At 61.0% G+C, this 20,657-nt stretch overlaps 1 protein-coding gene across 10 annotated transcripts in view; it reads left to right on the top strand.

Moving 5' to 3' along the window:
• The window catches only part of HDAC4 (histone deacetylase 4), a 290,477-nt gene that overhangs the window by 252,340 nt on the left and 17,480 nt on the right, over window positions 1-20,657 (top strand). For 6 of the 10 annotated variants that reach the window (XM_057743936.1, XM_057743937.1, XM_057743938.1 and 3 more), the window contains 8 exons: window positions 1,018-1,083; window positions 2,162-2,269; window positions 4,321-4,376; window positions 6,027-6,114; window positions 8,003-8,122; window positions 8,879-8,976; window positions 16,867-16,985; window positions 18,483-18,616. In XM_057743936.1, the coding sequence (XP_057599919.1) occupies window positions 1,018-1,083; window positions 2,162-2,269; window positions 4,321-4,376; window positions 6,027-6,114; window positions 8,003-8,122; window positions 8,879-8,976; window positions 16,867-16,985; window positions 18,483-18,616 (789 nt within the window). The remainder of the gene's footprint in view (window positions 1-1,017; window positions 1,084-2,161; window positions 2,270-4,320; window positions 4,377-6,026; window positions 6,115-8,002; window positions 8,123-8,878; window positions 8,977-16,866; window positions 16,986-18,482; window positions 18,617-20,657) is intronic. The other 4 variants (XM_057743943.1, XM_057743941.1, XM_057743942.1 and 1 more) reach the window with 1 other exon arrangement.

The raw sequence follows: 20,657 nt of genomic DNA, 5'->3' as shown, positions 1-20,657 counted from the left end.
ACCAAAGAAGAGAAACTTCTGCTTTGCGCACATCCTGATAATTGCATTTCCCTTGCAGCCCTGCCCTGGCTGGAGGGGGCAGCCCCTTGCAGGCCCTGGGGGCCCCGAGGGCCCCGAGTGCCATGGCTTCCAAGGTCCGCGGCCCACCCAAGATGGCCACCCGAGTGTCCACTTGAACCCTCTATAAGAGGTCCCTCCTTCCACATCCTCATCTTTCCTCAGCCTTCGCTGCAGGGAACGCGGAGGAGCTGTGGGGTGGCCCTTACTCTCCCTTGCTTCCCGCACCTGCAGGGCCGCCTCGTGCTTCTGGGACTTGGGCTCCAACCCGACCCTCCTGTTTGGTCCGCGGGGAGCCGATGGCCCGCGGCCGGAGGCCTGAGGCCTGAGGCAGTGGAAAGTGTTGTCCAGCTCTCTGGCGACCCTGGCAGCCGGGGACCTTGTGTTGGGCTGGGGGTCTGTCCCTTACCCTGGACATGATGTTACAGGACCTTCTGGACCCTGGGGTCCCACGGGAGGAGGGCAGAGCACAAAGACCCTTCAAAGCCCGCAGAGGGTCGGTCCGTTTTCCCTCCCGGCTCTGGTTACTTAACCTAAAACCTAAATCATTGCATTTGGAGGAGACATCACCTGAGTCGTTTTGCCCAAACCCGCTTTAGTCCTCAGGGGTGTGTGGCCTCTTGGAAGGCCCGGGCAGCTGGTGGGATTCTCCCAGCTAGCTGTCACTTTGATTTCATTGACTTGATTCTTCGGCTGAGGTAACTGGCCCAGAATATCCTAGTTGAGTGGCTACTTCAATGACTCACAGCACAGTGTTATTTAGAACAGAAGCGCTCTTTGAACATTGAATATGAATGCCGTGGAGAGTGGGCTCAGTGCAGAGCGTTCTTTTGACATTTGGAAGCTATTTAAAGAACATAGCGGTTTGGTCATTGAAAAGAAGAGCCCGCACGGAATAACACGCCTCAGGAAATAGCTCGAACCGCTCGTAAATGTATTTTAAATCATCTTGCTTTGAAGGTGAAGCCTCAAGACGTCATTGAAAGAAATCCATCCGCCCCACGTAACGACCAGGGCCTTTGTCAGGTGGGCAGGGGCCCGGGCGCCGACCCTGACCGGGCGGGCAGCGGGTGCAGGTCCCTCGCCTGCGGCCCAGCCTCTGTGTCGGGGGCCCTGAGCGTTCGCTGCTCAGAAGAGACTGCCGTGGGAAGGAGAGCCTCACACAGGCCCGGCCGGCTCCGCTGTGGGTGGACGGATGCCTTTCCAGGCTCAGGCAGCCCCAGGGCACGGGAGCCCCGGGTGTGTGGGGCCGAAGCACCAGCTGCCCCGCCCTGGGGATGGTGGCGCCCTTGACCTGGAACCGGGGGCTCCTGCTTCACCCCGGCCCCTGCTTCCCACCCCCCAGGCTCCCGCGGGAGACTTGCCCTCCGCAGGACTGACTCCTCAAGTCTCTGTCTTCTTTCCCGCCCACACTAGGTGGAGTTTAAAAAATAGATCTCATGTATGAATAAATAAACCAACACACAAACAGAAAGTACCTGACAGGCTCGTGCCACACGTTTTTCTGTTTGAAGGGGAACAGCTCCCTGGGCAGGTGTGCCCTCCCCTGGGCTGAGCCCGCCGGGGTGAGTCCAAGAGCCTGGATTCTCCGCCCCCCCCCCCCCCCACCAGGCGCCCGTCCCTGTTCACTACTCCTGTCAAACACGTGGAGCTTCTCCTTAAATTCAGCATGAACTAAAGTCATAATTGGGAGAGACCTCTAATTCTGACACTTCGTACGTTTATAACTGTTAGTGTAACTCAGCTGCAGGTCCAGCTTAACAAAAAAAAAAAAAAGGAAACTAGGTAACCTTGACATCATGACTGTTAGCTTGGAGTATCTTGGAGCAATGGAACAAAGAAACGACCCCTCAGGAAGGGGCAGAAACACAGGCATATGCTATTTTTGGTGCGTTGGCTGTTCTTTTTCTGTTCAGTATTTTTTTGGCACGTCTTCAAAAAAAAAGTAAGCCCACACGTGAGCTGGGTGTGTCCCGTCATGAGTCGAGAAGAGACGGGAGGCTCTGGTTTTAGAGGCAGAGCACAGGCCGCCCGGGCAGCAGGGGATGGGGGGGTGACTGTGAGCGAGGACGCCGGCCTCACCGACGGCGTGATGTCTCCGCAGGTGGACAGCGACACCATATGGAACGAGGTGCACTCGTCGGGGGCGGCCCGCCTGGCCGTGGGCTGCGTGGTGGAGCTGGTCTTCAAGGTGGCCACCGCGGAGCTGAAGGTCAGTGAGGGCCAGCGGGAGGGGCTGCTGGGAGGAGACAGCCCGGGGAGGGGGCGCCGCCGGCCCGCTTCATGTCCCCTCTGCACGGGCGCCCGGTGGCTGTGGTGGGGGGAAGCGCGGACCCAGTTCCGTCATCACTGTGGAACCCAAGGGGGCATTCCCACGCTTGTGAAAACACGTGTGAGAGTACGGAGGCTCTCAGAGAATTCAGTCTCGGGAACGCGCGACGCTCTTGATGGGACCGGGACCCGAGGAGCTTTTGTCTTTACGTCGTGTCATCAGCATCAGCCGGGTTACAACGGAGGCTTTTTAAATCTTTGTTAACTTAAAAATAGTCATAACATCTGGCGCAGTAGCTCCCTGGATTCTCACACCTGCTTCTGCGTCCGTGTCTGACGACGTGTTGTTTCAGTTGAAGCGCACGAAGGAAATCTGGCCTCGCACAGGTGCAGTCCCGGGGAAGGAGGAGTATCTTAATAGCTCTTTCGGATAATTGTGGATATTCTTGGATATTCAACCAGCGACAGTTTCTTGAAGATGTGTTGCCATGTGGACCCCAAAGCAGCGTCAGTGAGCTCCTCCTTCTTTACAAGAAACCCCATCAGGCTCACGCATCCAGCGGGTCGTTTATCCTGACCTGTGGGCAGTGCACAGTTATTTGGAAATGGGGGCTTATTGGATCATGTAGGGCTTCCAAATCTTGAAATGTTTTGTTATGCAGTGTCCAAAGCATCGTGAATCTTAGAAATCATACGTGCCACCACCCCTCTCATCAGGAAGGTCTTCTCAGTGCTGGGAAGAGCCAGGCCAGATACAGGTCTCCCAACGTTCTCACTTTCACTGGAAAGCTCCAGTCCAGCCCTGACAGCAGCCTCCGTCTGTCGTCTTCCTCTAGGCAACAGTCCTCCGGGTCACTTACACGCCTTCCCGTGTCTTTACACGGATGTTAAAACGACAGGGAGGTTTCATGAAGTTGATACGTTTTACCGCCTCCTCAGGGCGCTTGTGCAGAGCAGCCTCTTCCCTGCACACTCGTGTGCCCGGCCTCCCTGCCGCCACCACGCCTGCAGGCCGCCTGCCATCGCTGCCTGCAGCGGTCCGCTCTCAGCTCTGCGGCGGGCACAGAGCCTGGGGCGGCTGTGGAAAGAGGCCTGGCGTCTGCGTCCCACACAGAACCGGGCGCAGGGCCCTGTGCAGGGACCGGGAGATGCTTGTGTGGCACTGAGCGTGCCGGTGCGGGCTCCCACTACGTGTGCCCCCCCCCACCCTGCCACCCCCCAGCTGGTCTCTGCGGCAGGCTGGGCACACTTCCCACGCCCGGGCGGCGGGGTCCACGGCCCTTGGGGCTCTGTTGCAGACCTTGATCACACAGCTTCCTGTGCTGTGAGACCGGGTGTGCAGGTCTAAACCGCGTTTATTATAGCGGCTGCAGGATGGTTTGCAGATGGTTCTTTTAAAGCATCACTGACGTGGGGTCCTAAGCGGGGGGCGGGCGTGCAGCCCCTCTCCAGCCTCCGAGGTTTTTCCTTCTGAGCGCGAGTGGCTGTTCTCTGCGTGCCCAGTCCCCTGGCCCGGAGCCGCACTGACGGCAGAGAGTCCCGTGAAGGCCAAACTTGGGCACTGCCTCTGTGCAGCGTTGGAGCCGCTTCCGTTTCACCTGCATCCGGGCTTCCCATCAAGTTGCTTCCTGGGCTGCTGGCTGTGATCAAAGAGGGATCCAAGTACCCCCTCCACTCCCACCCAGATTCCCCAGCTGAGCAGCTCCCAGGCTTGCCTGCAGGCTGTCAAAGATGGAACGTCAGGGATGAGCTCAGCCTTTATCTTCGTAAGCCCTGATAACCGGCGGGCCTCTTTACAAGAAGGGACCCAGCTGTCCTCGAAGCGCTTGCGGCCAGCCCTGTGTCCTGCCCCACGTCTGTGTGCCCGGACGCAGCTGGGAACCGTGTCCTCACGCAGACTCTGCTTCTGCTCTTACTGAGTCTGTGGTCATTTTTTCACTGACCTGAAACCAGTCTTTTGTCCCTGTCTGTCCCTCTCGGTGTTGCGCGTAGAACGGCTTTGCTGTGGTCCGCCCTCCAGGACACCACGCGGAGGAGAGCACGCCCATGTAAGTAGACACGCGGTGGCTCACGGCAGGGCACGCGCGGCTTTCTCCCGCCCCTCCTGTGACACGTGCACACCGGCACGTGCTCGGCCCCCGAGCGGCCGGTCCAGCAGGACGTAGCCAAACATGCAGCTCAAGTTGGTTGTGGTTGGCCCAGTGAAGAGACACAGGGGGCGTGCAGAATGGAAGGCCACGTGTGCAGACATGTGTCCACAGGGGTGGTCTCATTGTCAAGCTGGCGGGGGGGGGGATGTCACTGCCCCAAAAGTTGTTGCGGGGCTTCCTCGTTCTAGAGCTTCTACAGACCTCAGGTCTGCTCACATGTGGCCTTCCAGCTGCCCTGCTCACAGCTTGGTACCGTGAAGCTGAAGTCCCAAGGTGGTGGCCACGGGGGTCAGCTGTCCGACCTGTGTTTGGGGGGTGGACACTCCTGACTGCACACACAAGGCGTTGGCCCAGGTGGCGGGGGTGGTGCAGGGATTCAGGGTCCGTCCTGGTTGAGGAGAAGCCGCCCCGGGGTGGGTCACAGGACTTGGCCCCAGGAGTGGTGTGCAGAGTGGACATGGGAGACCCTCAGCGAGCACAACGTGGGGGACTCGCCCCCAGACCCGAGACAGCAGACAGGTGTTGTGGGGCTTCCAGGCGAGGGCACGGGCGGTGCCGGAGGAACGCGCACTGGCTTGTGGGCTGGTGAAGCCAGGAGGGCGCAGGCAGAGCCGTGGGGAGACGCAGAAAGCGGGGGCAGCGCTGACCAGGGGCCTGGCCGCCTCCAGTCCCAGTGAGGGCGTCCGGCCGGGCGTCACACAGAGACCCTCCGCTGGGGAGGGGGCGCTGTCGTCACACCGTGTGGCGCGGTCCCTCCCTGGCCTTGGTCGGCCCACCTGTCCGAGTAGTGGGCGCTGATCGTTTGTGGCGTTTCTCTGAGCTCACCTTTTGATTCGCCTCTGCGTCATCAGGTGTCCTGAGGGTGGGCCCAGACGGACGAGCCAGAATACGGGGGTCTCATCCGTGGAGGCTCTCCCGGGGGTCCTGAGCCCCGTGCGGCTGGAGAGGCGCGGGTGCCGGGGTGCGAGGCTTCCCGACGGCCGGCCTGCGCCCAGAACCACCCCCCCAGGCTTCTCGGTTTCTGGGGAAATTCAGGCAGAGGAAAACTCGGGTTTAAGAGATTTTCATTTTTATTTGGCTCACTTTCTTAGCTTGTTTTTCCCGTTCTCTCAGACTCTCTAGAATCATTGTTATATGGAAAGATACGGCAGTGAGCCAGTAAAATAAGTAACATCTATGCTCTGTGGGCCCCCGCGCCTCTCGAGAGGTCGTCAGCGCCTGTCCTGGGGGCACGAAGTGAAGTGGGCTTTCTCGCGGTGGGAGCGCCGGCGACCTGCGTGCAGGGACCCTGTGTGTGTGTGTGTGTGTGTGTGTGTGAGTGTGTGCACGTGCGTGAGGGTGTGTGCGTGTGTGAGGGTGTACGTGTTGGGGGGGATGTGTGTGGGAACCATCAGCAGCAGTTAAGGTTTCCACACCATTTGATCAAGAGCCACACATCCACCAGACTTTCTTAGGCCCTCGCAGGATTCTAGAATGTTCTGTCACAAATCGTACAAAAACTACCCAGAACCGAAATCTGTCTGCGTTTCTCCTGGGTCCCGCCTGCAGGGGGTTCTGCTACTTCAACTCCGTGGCCATCGCAGCCAAGCTTCTGCAGCAAAGGCTGAGCGTGAGCAAGACCCTCGTGGTGGACTGGGTGAGTGGGCCGCTCCGGGGGGGAGGGGCGCTGCCGGCCCGTCCTGACCCCCCAGCAGACAGTGGGGTGCCTGGAGAGGGGAGGCGGGCTTTTCCACGTCCACTGACGATTGGGTTTGGGAACCTTCACTTTCTGGAAACTACCTCAAAGGCACAGAAAGTAAAAGCCCAAACCTGTTAGGAGTCTGTTCTGCAGCTGCACCCAGCTGACCCTGAAGTGTCTACAGACAGGCCGGTGGCTGAGGGCAGAGGCCAGAGGGCCATCCTTGCAAAGCTTCTCTGGGAGGCGGGAGGGCCGGAGGGGGTCGCGCCTGGACCGCCGCATGGATCGAGGGCGTGGCCGCCCTCCCCCAGCCCACGTGGCAGGTTTGGGTCCGTGTCTCCTGGTGTAAATGCCTTTCCTGCTTCTGCAGGGGGTGGGGGTGGGGGTCTCAGTTTATGCTGGTTTAACCCCTTTCCCCATTTTCCTGTCCACTTCTGACAGTCTCACTACCTCAAAGGGTAAACTCTGTGAAAAACGCTGTAGAGTAACTGAACTCCAAAAATAGGTGTACAGAGTCTTATGCTGGAGATGGTACTCAAGGTGTTCACTTTATTCTCCTTTTTTAAGCCACGTGTGGTGGGAGGAGAGGGAAATAGTCTCTTTGGTGTTTGTGATTTATTTCATCATTTTTTAAGTAAAAAAAATAATCAGGTACATCGGGTGGGATGATCTTTTATGGGGCGAAGTCCATCTCAGTTTGTGGAAAGTAAAACCAAAACCCAGCCCCGGACACCCGCGAGCTCCAGGCGGCGAGCGCCGGCCAAGGGGCCCTTGGGTGCCACGGCCACACAGCCCGGGCTGCAGAGCCCGGTCTTCAACACGCCCGGTGTCCTCGTCCCGGGGGGGCCCCTGCGTCCGTGCCCCCCGGGGCACGGAGACGCTGGGCACGTGTAACAGCCGCGCGCGGAAGAAGGCGGGCGTGCTTGGAGCACCGGGGGAAGTGGAGGATGCGTCTGGTGCTGTCCCAGAACTGCGGGTGAGGGTTCTGCTGTCACGGCACACGGCGCACAGGGCGTGCGTGCCGCTCGCGGCAAGGCCCTGGCGTGCGCCCCTCTGCGGCGGGATCCAGCTGGTTCCTCACAGCGGTCCTTCCCCACTTTCCGTAGTGAGTGCCGGGGACCTTTATAAGGAGGGCGAGAACTCTAAGCCGTTCCCCGGGGTTTAAGTCACGGACTCGAGTGCAGCCCGCAGGGCGCACCCTGTGTGGTGCCGGCCGCCCCACCTGTGGGGTTTCAGCACGCGATTCGGGCGTCGTGATTAGGAGAGGCGGTTTGCTCTTCCCTTTTGGGGCCTGGCAGCCCCTGTGCCGTGTGTGTGCACCGTCACTCAGCCCTGGGGATGGCGCCCCACGCACCCCAGGGTCTGGCACGGAGCGGGGGGCGGCCGTGGGCAGCGACCTCCCCCTCCCCCAGGGTTGGGGCAAGAGATTTCTTTTTAAAGCTCTTTATTGGAATATAATTGCTTTACACGGTTGTGCCCATTTTTGAGGTACACCAAAGCGCATCAGCTGTACTTATACATATATCCCCATATCCCCTCCCTCCCGCGACTCGCTCCCACCCTCCCTATCCTGGCCCTCTAAGGCATCACCTGTGGGGGGCAAGAAATTGTTCAAATGACTGTCTGGAAAATGGTGGCCTCCAGGGAGGCTGAGACACCTGCCAAACCTGCCATGAGCTGTGCTGTGTGGATGGATGAGGAGGACGCCGCCCAGGCCTCTCCCTTCTCTTCCCGGGGCCCCTAGGGCCCTGAGCCGCGAGGCTCATCAGCCAGGGCTGGAGGTGCCAGTTCCTCTGGGCCGAGGGCGCTTGCACTGAGTCAGGCCCCCCCGCCCCCGCCTTTCCAGGACGTGCACCACGGGAACGGGACCCAGCAGGCCTTCTACAGCGACCCCAGCGTCCTGTACATCTCGCTGCACCGCTATGACGACGGGAACTTCTTCCCAGGCAGCGGGGCACCTGACGAAGTGAGCAGGGCTCTATCCCATGCGGGGCCTTAGAGGGGGCTAGAGGGCAGGTGCGGCCACACCTGCAACACAGAGTGAGGGCTGGAGCTCCCGCAGCCCCACGGGGATGGGAGGCAGCCGTCAGCCTGGATTCCATCGCATGTGCCTACATGAGCTGTATTTCGTCCAAGTTCAAATGGAAAACTGGAACGCATTCTGGTTCTAATCCAGTCAGACTTCAGGGTTTACGAATGGATGAACGTGGGGTGTCCCCGTCCTGCCTTTCCTAAGGCTGCTTTGTGCAGTCACAGCGCATCTCCAGGCCGCGCCTCTCGTCCCGTCCCTTGGACTGGGCGCTGGTCCTCTCTCCTGTCGGGTGCCACACAGTGGGCCCCGGAACAGCAGGCTTCCACGTGACAACCTGATGCCCTAGCAGAACCACCCCCACACTCTGAACAAAGAGACCCAACTGTGGGGAATCCCACCCAAGGAAGAAGGATGGTCCACCTCTGGTCTCATTCTGGGGAGGAAGTTGGGGAGGACAGCCTCGCTCGCAGGTGTTCCCACTGCTGTCATGGGTGCACGCTGCCGGCCCCTCCCCCGGGAGGGCAGGGCAGCCCCTCACGCTCCCCGTGGGTGGGGGTGGGGCCCTGCTCTGAAAACACTCCACTTTGGACGGCAGCATGTCGGGGCCTTGGGGACCTGGGAGGGCAAGAGGTGCACCCGCGGGGCTGCTGGGGTCGGGGTCTGCGATGCGCATTTCTCTCCTCCGTGCAGGTGGGCACGGGGCCCGGCGTGGGCTTCAACGTCAACATGGCTTTCACCGGCGGCCTTGACCCCCCCATGGGAGACGCGGAGTACTTGGCGGCCTTCAGGTAAGAGTCCTGGCTTCCTGCCCCACGGGACATTTAGGGAACAGTTGGGAATTCCTTGTTGGCGTCCCTAGCTCTCGTGGGGCTTCGTGTTTTCCTTTGACCTTCATCTTCTTTCGTGAGCGCACCCCACCTCCCTGGGCAGGGCTCCCAGCACCTCAAGCACACACCTGCCGGACTGACCTTTCTGTCTGCGTTTTGGAGGGACGGGCTCTGGGGCTTCTCCCAGTTTGCTCTTCAAGCCAAAGGTGGCATCTTCAAGATGGTCTTCTCACCTTCCGTCTGCAGTGTTCTCCTCTTGTGCGTTAAATGAAAACCAGGAATCCGTCTCGGGTCTCGATAGTAAGAAAGTGATGGAGACCGCGGCAAGGTGTCAGGAAGCATTACGTTAATGAAAAGCAGGTGCTCGCATCTGAAAGGGCTCAAAATCTCCTAATTTTTCTTCCAAAAAAGCTTTTGTGAGATAATGGGAACCAGAAGTAAACCTCCCTGCTTTACTGACGTCACAGTCGAGGCGCGACGTCACAGTCATCCCTGCCCCTGCGCGGTGTGCTGCAGGGTGATGGTGTGGAACGCAGCGTTTGCTTTTGTCATGAGATGGTGATTTCTGCTTTGATCTGGGCCACGCTGAAGGGATTCCTGCGGCCAGAATGGGTACTCAGAGCGCAGGTTTCCTCCTCCTGTTGGAGACGGAGCGAGCGGCCCAGGGTGGGGGGGGGGGGGTCAGCCCCTGCTCAAGTGGGGGTCCCAGGGCCCTCGGGAGGAGGAGGGGTTTGTTCGGTGGCAAAGCCTGACGGACCTTCCGTCTTTGCGAAAAGCACCATCTCTGCACCAGGCGCTGGAGCCCCGTGAAGTGTCCAGAGGGCTCGTCTCCCTTCCCCTTTGACCGCGTGCTCTCTCGTTTTCCTGCATGCTGTGTGTGTGGCGAGTGTGTGCCGCAGGTACCTGTGTGCACGTGTGTGCGCCTGTCGGTGTGTGTGTGGATGTGAGCGCACGTGTGTCATGTCTGGCAGGTGAGCTTCTAGCAAAGGACACGCTTGTAAAAGTCTGCTCAAGGACCCTGCCACGTGCTGGTGGGGATTGGGGGGCAGGGGGAGGCTGCAGAGGTCACGTGACCCCTCTGATCCCTCGTCTGAGAACCCGGTCCTCGTCCCCAGCCTCAGGGTGGATGTCTGGGTCTGGCTCCGGCGACGTGAGACCCCTTCCCAAGCCACTCAGTTCATAGAAGTAACGGCTCAAATGACCAGCTGCTCCGACAGTGACACTGGGCTGTGCAGACAGGAGTCCGTCACCTCCTTAGAGGGCCGGCCCTGAGCGTCACCTGCCTGACTTCTCCCTCCGATCTCAGTGTTTAATTGTGTTGTTTGTTCTTCCTCTTGATCGGATACAATGTAATGTTGACATTCGCCCTCCCTTATTTAGGGAAGAAGGACTCCCCCAAACAGATACCATATCCGAAAGCTGCTCAGGTCCGCAGTTAAATATCAGCTTCAGGAAATCTGAGCCCACCACCATTGGTCGGGGCTGTCACTGCTTGCCCTGGGATGCCCTCCGGCCACCAGCATTTTGTCGCCTCCCCACTGAGAACCGGTCCTCGTGGGGGGCTTCCCTGGAAATAAAGTGTCTGGACTCTGCCATGAGAGGCGTAGGTACAGCCCAAGTGAACTCAGTGTAGCCGAATTCTGGTGGGGGCAGAGAAGGGGGTCTTTCTTTAAACTCTGGATTAAGATGATACCAATGGTGGCTCTGCTCCTTCGGGCCAGGTTCCGACTGGATTGGTCCCCAGGGCCTGTCTCCCTGTACGCTGGGCACTCCAGTCGGGGTGGACAGGCCCGCACGCGGCCCAGCGGGCGGGCAGGGCAGGTCCTGGAGGTCGCCACCCCCCCCCCCCACCCGCCAGCTCTAAGGTGAGCCTTTCCCTGTAGGCGCTGTTGACGTTGCGTTTTAATCTCCTGCCAAGTGTGCACGTGAGGGTGCCCTATCAAATGAACTTTGTAAGGCTCAGATAGCCTCTTGAAGAAGGAAAATTGTTTCAGGGTTTTTTTTTTTTTTATTGATTTTAATGTAAAATAGCACTTTGAAGTTTACAATTTATGGTTCCCTGGGCATCGATCAGATGGGGGAAGGAGGCTCAGGATCTGTTTCCCGCCTCCTGCCCCGCTGCCTGGGGGCCCCGGGACACTGCTGCCTTCATGCCTTCGGGGTAGCACCTTGTGTTCAGACCCACGCCTGCCTGCCTCGCTGCATTTCAGGAGATCAAGCCCCAGATGAAGAAGAGATAAGAAAATTGCCCCTAATGAAACCCAGAAGCAGCGGCACTTTCTCCTGGGCTTGGAGACGCGCAGGAGAAAAGGGAACCTTAATTGAAACCAGCCAGGCCAGCGGCTTTGAAGTTTGCCGAGCCGGGCGGCCAAGGCCTCCAGGCCAGGAGATACTGGTGCACTCTTCTTAACCCCTCGCTTACCTGCTGCCTGGCAGTGCAGCGCCGCTCACGCACATAGGTCGTAGTCTGGGTTTAAGTGCGATATTACAGAGGTTATCAGAGATGGCCGTGAAATGGCTTTAATCTCTGAGTGAGCAAGATTCGCCTTTAAACTGAGCAGGTGGCAGGTTCATGTCCTTTACCCCAACCTTTCCAGCCTGGCACGAAGTGTGAGATGCTTTTGTTTCTTCCATAAGTTATGTTTGGGGTTCTTTGACGTTTTCTTTTTTTTTATTGTTGTGCTAAAATGTTCCTAAAACGTATTGCTTGAAGCACATGTGAGTGTACCGTTTGGCTGCATTCACGACGGCCAATCTGCTCCAGAAAGGTTGTGCCCCAGGGCCCAGCGTTTGCCACCGTGAAGATACTGACCTGAAACCCGCTAGAAGCAATTGTCTCTCTTAAAGGGTGCCTGCATCTTTTCCTACATAGAAAGTTTATCTGAGGGCATCCTACAGTGATTTTAGAAGCAAAAGATAGAAGCTAAAGACGCAGAGTTGAGCAATCGTGTGTTTAGCCAGCCATCATTGTACCCGTGTGAAGGTGGGCGCACGTGGTGCTGTCCTCACGGCCTGGAGGTGGGAGCAGGATGTTCTGGGCGTGGGAGTGAACGAGACGGGACGGGGTGGGACGTGGGGACAAGCGGCAGCACACAGGGCTATCCTGAGGACCTGCGCGGGGGAGCAGGAGCAGGGGCCGCAGGCGGGCAGGTGAGTGAGAATAGATCAGGGTCTGGAGTAGCGCTGCGCCCATCCCGCCTTCCAGGAGGCTGCAGGAGGAGGGGGAGGGACGGCCCCCTGGGCAGGTGGGGGCGGGGAGAGCAGACGCCCGCAGCCTGAGGGCCAGCAGCCCCAGAGCAGGGGAGGGGCTGTGGGCAAGGGCGGCTGGGCCTAGAGGGGCGGGAGCGGGCTCGGCCTTCAGTGTGGACAGGTCTCGGCCTGGCTGCAGCGTGGCCATCGGGGTGGCCAGACCAGGGCGCTTCCGATTCTGACTCTCAGCCGAGTTCAGATACGTGATGCGCAGGCGCTCCAGCTGCCGGCCTGGCGGCCCTGGTGGAGAGGATGGAGTCTTGGAAGGCTGCGGAGAACCCCGAAGCAGGGATGCTCAGAGGCCACGCCCACCAGGCAGGTGTGCAGAGATCCCAGATCCCAGAGGGAACATACCTGCCCCCTCCCCGGCCCTCAGAGCAGGAACTTGCACAAGGTACATCAAAAGGAAGTTTCTGATGATCAAAGTGCTGTGATTATTGAAATTGTGTCGTCAGGTACCCAGGCAACAACCTCCTGTGAAACTGGGTCTGGGCTCAGGGTTCATCCACAGCGGGTGTCCTCAGCCCTGCGCTTCCAGCTCCCGGGCGCTCTCCTGGCTGGAGACGGTTAACTGCAGTGAGCGAGGAGGCCTGCGGGGGTGAAGCGTCAGGGGCCCCATGGAAGCGGATGTTTAGGGGCCCGTTGGTGTGGACAGTTCTTCCGGGGCACTTAGAGGGGCAGCAGGGACCCAGGGGAGCCCCTGGCATGGGTGAGCGCAGCCCCCAAACACAGTGCCGCGACCCACGGACCACGCCAGGCCGAGTGCCCCCAGCTGGTGTTGACCGCCAGCCTGGTGAGTTTCGCGCGGGGCCCTGGTAGGGGATGAATTGAAAGGTCATTTATTTTTAGGAGTTGAAGCCTACTGTTGAATCATCTCTTGCATTTAGACTCATTGTGGATTTTGGAGATGGCATGTTTCACCCAAAATCCAGTCATCTGCGGTTGCAGGATGGCTCGTAAAACCGATTCTGGGAGCTGCGAGGGCCGCGTGGCACCCCCGGGCGCTACCTCCTCCACCGGGCGGCCGGGACCGGTCTGAGCGGGAACGAGCACGTCCGCGACGTCCACCCCATTGCCCAGCCCTCCTGCCCCCCCCGGACACCCATCCCGGCTTTCCCCCCTGGACACCTGGCCGCAGGTATGGGCCGGCCAGTGAGGGGCCGGCACAGTGTGTGTCCAAAGCAGAGGCACCGGGTGCGGGCCCAGAGGAGGCCTCGGGAGGGTGACGGGCTGCCTCCTGGGCATCGCAGCAGAGGCGCCCCAGCGCCCAGGCTCAGCTGCGCAGGTCCCACCTGAGCTCCAGCCACAGCGTGAGCCCCAGGGCTGCAGAGGCTTGGGCCACTCGCCACTCGTCCCTGTAGCTGTCTCCACCCCCCTTTCCTACGCCGAGGGCTGCACCTGGCACCCCTTCTCTCAGGGTCTGCGTTCTCCTCCCTGTAAGCGGACGATCCGTGGTCTGCCTCCCTGGGAAGCTCCCCGCCCACCCCTCTCTGCCCGCAGGTGCCCTGCAGAAGGTCGCAGGGGATCCCACAGAGACACTTACGTTAAAGCAGTGGCTGGAGAGAAGGCCTCCGGCAAATTTCACATCTTATTATTTTCACACCAAGCTATTCATTCTAGAAACAAAGTGTGAGGCCAGCTTCCCATTCTCTTTGCAGCACCTCTTAAGTGGTGCCGCGCGTCCAGCCTCCCCCCTGCACGGGGGTCCTGGGTGCGGGGTGCTGAGCGTCCAGAAGGCTGGCCGGCGGGATCCTCAGGCGTGCCTCCACCAGCCCCCTCCTTAACTGCGAGGAAGTCCCGTCACGGGGAGGTGACACTTCTCGGGGCTCAGGGCACCCTGAAAACCGGTGCTGGAGACGCACTAGGCACCATTTCAGAGTTTCCTACTTTAGCAAGTGTCTGGGGTTACAACCGAGAGGGTCTGACATCAGGACAAGGCAGTGAGTGTGTGTCCACGGACGTCACCTGTTGCAGCGGCTCACGCGCACGCGTGGCTGATGTGCCCATCTCCCACCTCCGCCCTGCACGCACACACATGCACACACACACATGCACACACACTCACACCCACACACAACACGGAGCAGCCGTGCTTTACAACTTGTTATGATTGGCTTTGGGGTGAAGCCACACACCAGGCGCAGACGCCAGGCACCCTCTTGGTATTAACTTCCTTTAATGATGATTTTAACAGGGCTGTTTTTTCAATTGTGGGGGGATTAGAAATGAAATAGCTCAGCGATACTTCAAAGCGGAGACCCAAAGCCCCCACGTGCACTTGCTTCACAGTGGCTGCCGGCGCTCTTTGTGAATGAGCCGGTGTCTGCGGGAGACGTCTGTGGTTTTCATTGAAAAGCTCCCCTGGCTTTAAAATCCATCCCAAGACCACGGCTGAAACGGGTCTCCCACCTGACGACAAAGCTTGTGTGACAAGAACTTCATTAAAATTATTGAACACCAGTCTCCCTGGAAAGATGAAGGCCTGTGCGGGGGGGCCCCGCCAGGTCTTCGTGGGGGGACGGCGGCCTGCGGCTTTGGGAAGACAGACCACGTGTACTGGGCGTGATGAAAGCAGACGGCGGTCCCTGGACCCCGGGGCGTCCTCTCCCTCCCACCTGCCTGGACCAGGACTTTCCCCACTTGCGGCCTCCGTGGCAGGACTGGCAGCACAGACGCCGTGTTCAGAAGACAGCACTTTCTACTCTGTGTTCACAGAGGCTGTGAACTTCCACGGCAACGTCTTAGTGGCACGAAGAATCACTAAGGTCCGGGCCGGTGTCGCGTGTGGAAGAACTTTACCGAAGTCGTGATGGCAGGAGCCTGGAGCGGGATTGGCAAACGGAGGCCCGCAGGCCGAGTTCCACCACGTCTTTTTCTGAGTGTTATTGGAACGCGGCCACACCGACGTGGTCACGGGTTGTGTGAGGTTGCTTTCCCGTGACGGGCGATGTGGCGTGGTGGCCACGGAGATCGTGTGGCCGAAGATAGGAACAGTTACTCTCCGGCCCTCGGCAGGAACGCTTTCCAGCCCCTGGTCTGGAGTCACACGCCGTGTTCCTGGGCCCCTAAGGGGTGAGGGGGGCTCCGAGGCATAGAGCCTGGGTCCCTTGACACTGCTTTCATCAGCTGTGCGGAGGCCGTTCCAGAGGAAAGCGTGGACTGGGTGCAGCCTCAGAAGAAGGGAAACTAAAAGCAGGGAGATGCGGAAAGGCCCACCTGGTCCACGACCCCCTAGTTCCAGAGTGGGTTTCCTGGCAGGCGAAGTGCCAGGTGTGAAGGCGGTGCAGGTCTTTAGAGAGGGCCCTCCCAGCACCTGACCCATCGCAGGCCAGACGTCCCCTGGGACGTGGCGCCCGGGGGTCTTCCAGCGCCGGGCAGGGCGTGGTCCCTGGGGCCAGGCCGGGGCGTCCTGGCTGCGCCCCGCAGATTCTGCAGGGCAGGGCAGCAGGGTCTTCCGCTGTGTGTGGCTGTCTGGGGTCCTCGGCCCTCCCGCCCCCTGAAATCAGAGGGACTTCTCAGCGGGACTGTGACCCAGCGTAGCTGCTGGGTGGAGGAACACGCAACCTTGAACATTTTGTGTCTCTGGCCAAAGCTGTATTCTGGAGTCGACTTTGCCAACAGAAACGGCGACCTCAGCCTTTCATAAAAGCTGGATGAGACCATGGGGGCCTTCATGGCCGCCCCCCACCCTGGGGCCATGGTGCGCGGTCGGCGTGGGGTGGGCCGGTCGGCCAAGCCCGGCGCTCTGACCCCTTCCACGCGGCCTCTGAAGATCTGGGGTGGGAGGGGTCTCAGAGGTGCGGAGCTGGGCCAGCATCCCAGGGAAGCTGCGGGATGAGGAGCAGCCCTCGGTCCAGCGGCTCAGAGCCTCAGGCAGAGGGCTTTCCAGCCCGCGGAGCGGAGCCCGGGCTTCTCCGGTCCAGGACGCGGGCAGCCACCTGGCGCCCGCTCGGCCAGCCCCGGAGCCCAGGCCGGGCGCTGGGATCTGCCCGTCCCGCCCACGCGGGGCAGGAGGGAGACCGAACGTCAGGGATGATTTTCCAGGTCCAGTAAAGCCAGCTCGGGGGACAGACGAAGTGCCTGACCCAGTGACTCTCTCCAGTCTCAGCACAAAGCGTGATGGATGGGACGTGCGGGTACAGTTAGGCTGCGAGCTCAGATCTGGGGTTGGCGAGGGCTGGTGTTAACAAGTGCTTTCTCCCCGTTTTTCAGGTAGAATCTTTCCCTTGTTTCCCGAATGTAACTTCACTGCTGAACGTCTCCGTGTTTATGTTTCTAATCCGTCCGTTCTCTTAAATGTGATCATCCGTGTATCCCACTTAAAGATTCTGAGTGCTGGGTTTCTTTTTAATTAGCTGAACACGCTCCCCTGGCACACGCGCCGTGGGTCGTTGCTCAGTCATAGCCGATGGCGTGGCCTCGAATGGGGCGGGGGAGAGTGGGTGGGCTCCAGGGCTCCCCACCTGCTCCGCCACACAGCCCTGCGTCCCCGGTGCTGGGCGGTGACCGCGCGGCCCCCGCAGCTGGCGTTGGTGGCCGTCCGGTCCCCTCCCTGGCTGTGTCCTCGGCTGACACAGTGTCGCATCCGCCCGCCCTCTGCAGAACCGTGGTCATGCCGATCGCCAATGAGTTCGCCCCGGACGTGGTGCTGGTGTCGTCGGGCTTCGACGCCGTGGAGGGCCACCCCACGCCCCTCGGAGGCTACAACCTCTCTGCCAAATGTGAGTCGGGTCTGCGGGTGGCCGGGAGCACAGGGATGGCGCTGCTGGGTTTGGGATCATGTGTCAGGTATGCTGTGCACACCAGGCGTCTCCTTTAGCGGCAGGGGAAGCACACTGCCTTGTACATCTTACCCAAAACACAACACCGGCACCCCCAAAGAACACAGGGTGAGCCGCAGGCCCGTGTAGACCAGGAAGCTGCCACAGGGGTCCCCGCCCAGAGGTCGTGCCGGCATGAGGTCGTGCAGCCCACGAGCCCGGGGCCCACGTGCTGGTGCTGTCAGCCGGAGGCCGGGTCCCCAGTCCTCCTGAGAGCTGTCATTCCACGTGGAGCAGGGGATGGGGAGAGACCCTGAAAACCTGAGAAGAGGGAAAGAGGCGACAGCAGTTTTATTTCAGAGTTGGAGGGGAGGAGGGCCTTTGCTTCTGCTCTGTCTCAGCAAATCATGAAGAAGTGAACACCCCCCACCGCCGGCATCCAGCCTCAGGTCCACAGAAAGGCCCCGGATGCCCTCCCCGCCCACGCCGCCCGGCGCCTCGGGTGTCCTGGTGGTCCAGGTGCCTGGGGTCCTTCCGGGGCTCCTAGACGTGGCCCTAGTGACCCGTGCGAGGCCCGGGGGGTGGGGGGTGGGCCCTGGTCCTGAGCGTCCGTGCAGCTGGTCAAGGGGAGCCTCTTCCCGCCCCCACACAGGGAGAGCGTGGGTTCAGCAGAGGAGAACGACGGAAATAAAGGGCAGCCCCTCAGCGTCCGCCCGCCGGGGCCGGGGTGCCAAGGGCTGCCGAGGTGATCGGGCAGAGGGCAGACGTGCCAGGGAGCAGAGTCGACACTGAGCCCGCTCCGCCCACGGCAGCCCGTGACAGGGCTGACAGGCGGCCGCGCTGTCCCTGGCTGTCTGATGACCATCCGCCCGTTCTGGCCGAGGGTGGCAATTACCACTGCCCGTCAGGCGTTTCCTGCAGGGGGAGGATGACGTGGGTGCGGTGGAGGACGGTGGCTGCTGATGAAAGCCAGACGCCCAGACGCGGGTGTACGAGGGCCTGGAGGGCACACGGCGCCCGCCGACGTGTGCGAGAGCATGTGTGCGTGCATGCGGTGGCACACCGGCTGGCCAGGACCCCGGGCTCTGGCGTGCAGGTGGCCGTGCTCTGGCGGCTGCCCTGCCCTGCAGCCTCCTGCCCCTGGCCTGTGTGGTTGCAGCGGGAGAGAGGTGAGGGGCTCCCCTGGCGTCCTCCCCGCCCCTGTACGAGATGACTTGGGCATGGCGAAATCAAAGCTCCGAAACTGTAATCCCTACTCCCAAGGAGATCAAAAAGAACCCCAAACCGAAATTCTTCAATGAGTTTATTACAATGCAACCTGGCTTCCATCAGGCGTCTCAGAGTGCCAGCCCTGGTCTCCGTGACGTGGCGTGAGGCACTTCTGGGCTTTGATCCGCTGCCAGGCGTCGCGCCTGGCCTGGCCTTGCCCTCGACTTGGGTCTCCCGCTTCCCTCGCAGGTTTCGGGTACCTGACGAAGCAGCTCATGGGCTTGGCCGGCGGCCGGATCGTCCTGGCGCTGGAGGGGGGCCACGACCTCACTGCCATCTGCGACGCCTCGGAAGCCTGCGTCTCCGCTTTGCTGGGAAACGAGGTAGGAGGACGGGACGGCGGCTCGGGGCGCGCGCGGCTCGGGGCCGGGGCTGCTCTGCTCCGCTGTCCCCGCGGTGTCCACGCTCTCTGCCACCTGCACATAGGAGGACCCTGACCCACTTGACAAGACTGTTTGGTTGTGGCCAGAAGGAGGTGGGCAAAAGGACAGTCAGAACCCGCTTCTCTTGAGAAGGTGGTTGAGGATCAGCCTTTCAAAGATGCTCCCCTTTACGTGCGAGGTACAGGGGAAACGGCTTCGCTGGGTTCCTCCTCGCGGACGATCGGCTCTCAGGGACGTTCTGAGGCGTGTTCTGGGGGAGGTGTCACCACGCCATCTCGGGGGCTGGGGCTTGGAGCCCGGGTTCGCAGTGGCTGTCCTGCTGCTCTGACCCTCCGGGGATGCCCAGGGCTGGGCTGGGCGCTGTGGCCTGACAGCCTGGGCTCAGGGCCGGGTCCGGACTGGGCGAGGGAACTTCGGAGGGTTCGAGGCAGGGAGGGCCACTGGGAGCATTCCAGCGCAGAATGCCATCAGGTCGGGCCAGGGCCATTCACGCCCACGGGTGCCCCTCGTGGAGGGAGCCCCCCAGCTCTGGGGAGACAGGACGGGGGGTGGAGGGGTGCGGCCGGGGTCGTTGCTGAGAATCTGAAATTCCTGACAGAAACGCGGTTTGTAGGTTCCACCTTGAATTTCAGAAACGAGCTCTTCCTGAAACTTTAAATCCATCCACGGCCTTTAGATGTGGGGCCACGTACCAGCCTCCTGACCCCGTCAAAGGAGCCTGGTGTTCCCTGCCCGCCCACGGCATAGCGTTCTCTTGCTTCGTGCTGTGGTGTCGCTGTGAGGGTCCAAGAAGAGAGCCGCTGGTGTTCCGGCAGCACAGGAGGGCCCTGTGGCACGGCCCAGCTTGCAGCGGGAAGGTGTCCGGGGCCCAAGCTTCCAGACACAGGGCTTCCTGGGGGGCGTGGGGCCCGGGCGGGGACACCCGGAGGCAGCTGTGGCTCTGCTCTCGCGCCACTGCTGGCACTCCCTCCCCTCCCTCCATCAGACCGAGTGGGGCTTCTGCTGGTGCACACAGCGCAGGGATGCTCTCCCGGTGGGGTCAGGTTACCCGGTGCCCGGTGGAGGTGCCGGAGCCCGGCACCAGGTGTGCTTCCTGGGCAGCAGGGCCCAGTGGCTGTGCTCAGGGGGTTGAAGGGGGAGAGCCTAGACCCCCGGTACCAAGGGCGGGAGGAGGACCCACAGCTCCCGCTCCCGGGGCCTGCGGAGTGAAGCAGCAGCCGTTGTGCGCGTGAGACCCAGAGACTCAGGGCCCACCGCCCGCCCCCAGCCCGCCAGGCTCCTCCTCCCTAACTGGAGCTCACGTGCACCACCTGCCCTCTCCTCCTGGTCCTCAGGGGGCTGGCCGTTTGGTCACAGGGGGCTGCAGGGGGTGGTGAGGCGCCAAGCGCCCGGCCCAGCAGCAGGGCGGCTCTCGGGGCCACGCGCATCCAGGCCCTTGTCCCTGCTTGTCCGGCAGATTCCGTGACATCCAGCGCTGACCACCAGGCTCTCCCTGTGGGGGTGTTCACAATGCTTGGCTCTTGTGGTTGGGTTTTTTTTAATGCCTTGTCCTTTTCCGAGAGGATTTTGTCAGCGACAAAAATACCAGTGAGACAGGAGAGCGGGGAGACCAGGATGAAGCGGGGGGAGGAAGCTGCGGGCTGGCCCGGGGTCAGTGCAAGGACACAGAGGATGTTCTCTGCAGGGGGGGAGGGAACTCGGGGCCTGCGCCCCCCTCGGCTACGGAGGCAGGACTGACGCATCTTAGGAAGCATTGCGAACATTTGGTTACTGGACCAAGGCCACCGTGGTACCCAGCGGCTTCCCCAGAACGTGACGACACAGCAGGCTGCCCGCCAGTTGCGTTTCCAGGCCAGAGCCTGGCTGAGTCAGGGGTGTGGGCCATGTGTCCCAACTGTGCCCGCCAGGGCCACGTGTGCCCTTGTCTGCCCCCCAACTTCTCCCACAGGAAGGGCACTCGCCCCTTGAGAAGCTGCCCTGC

Source organism: Hippopotamus amphibius, chromosome 8, assembly GCF_030028045.1.
Source record: "Hippopotamus amphibius kiboko isolate mHipAmp2 chromosome 8, mHipAmp2.hap2, whole genome shotgun sequence".
In the NCBI taxonomy this organism is placed as follows: domain Eukaryota; kingdom Metazoa; phylum Chordata; class Mammalia; order Artiodactyla; family Hippopotamidae; genus Hippopotamus; species Hippopotamus amphibius.
The sequence above is the reverse complement of the archived record's forward strand: the minus strand, read 5'-3'. Positions and strand labels throughout refer to the sequence as shown.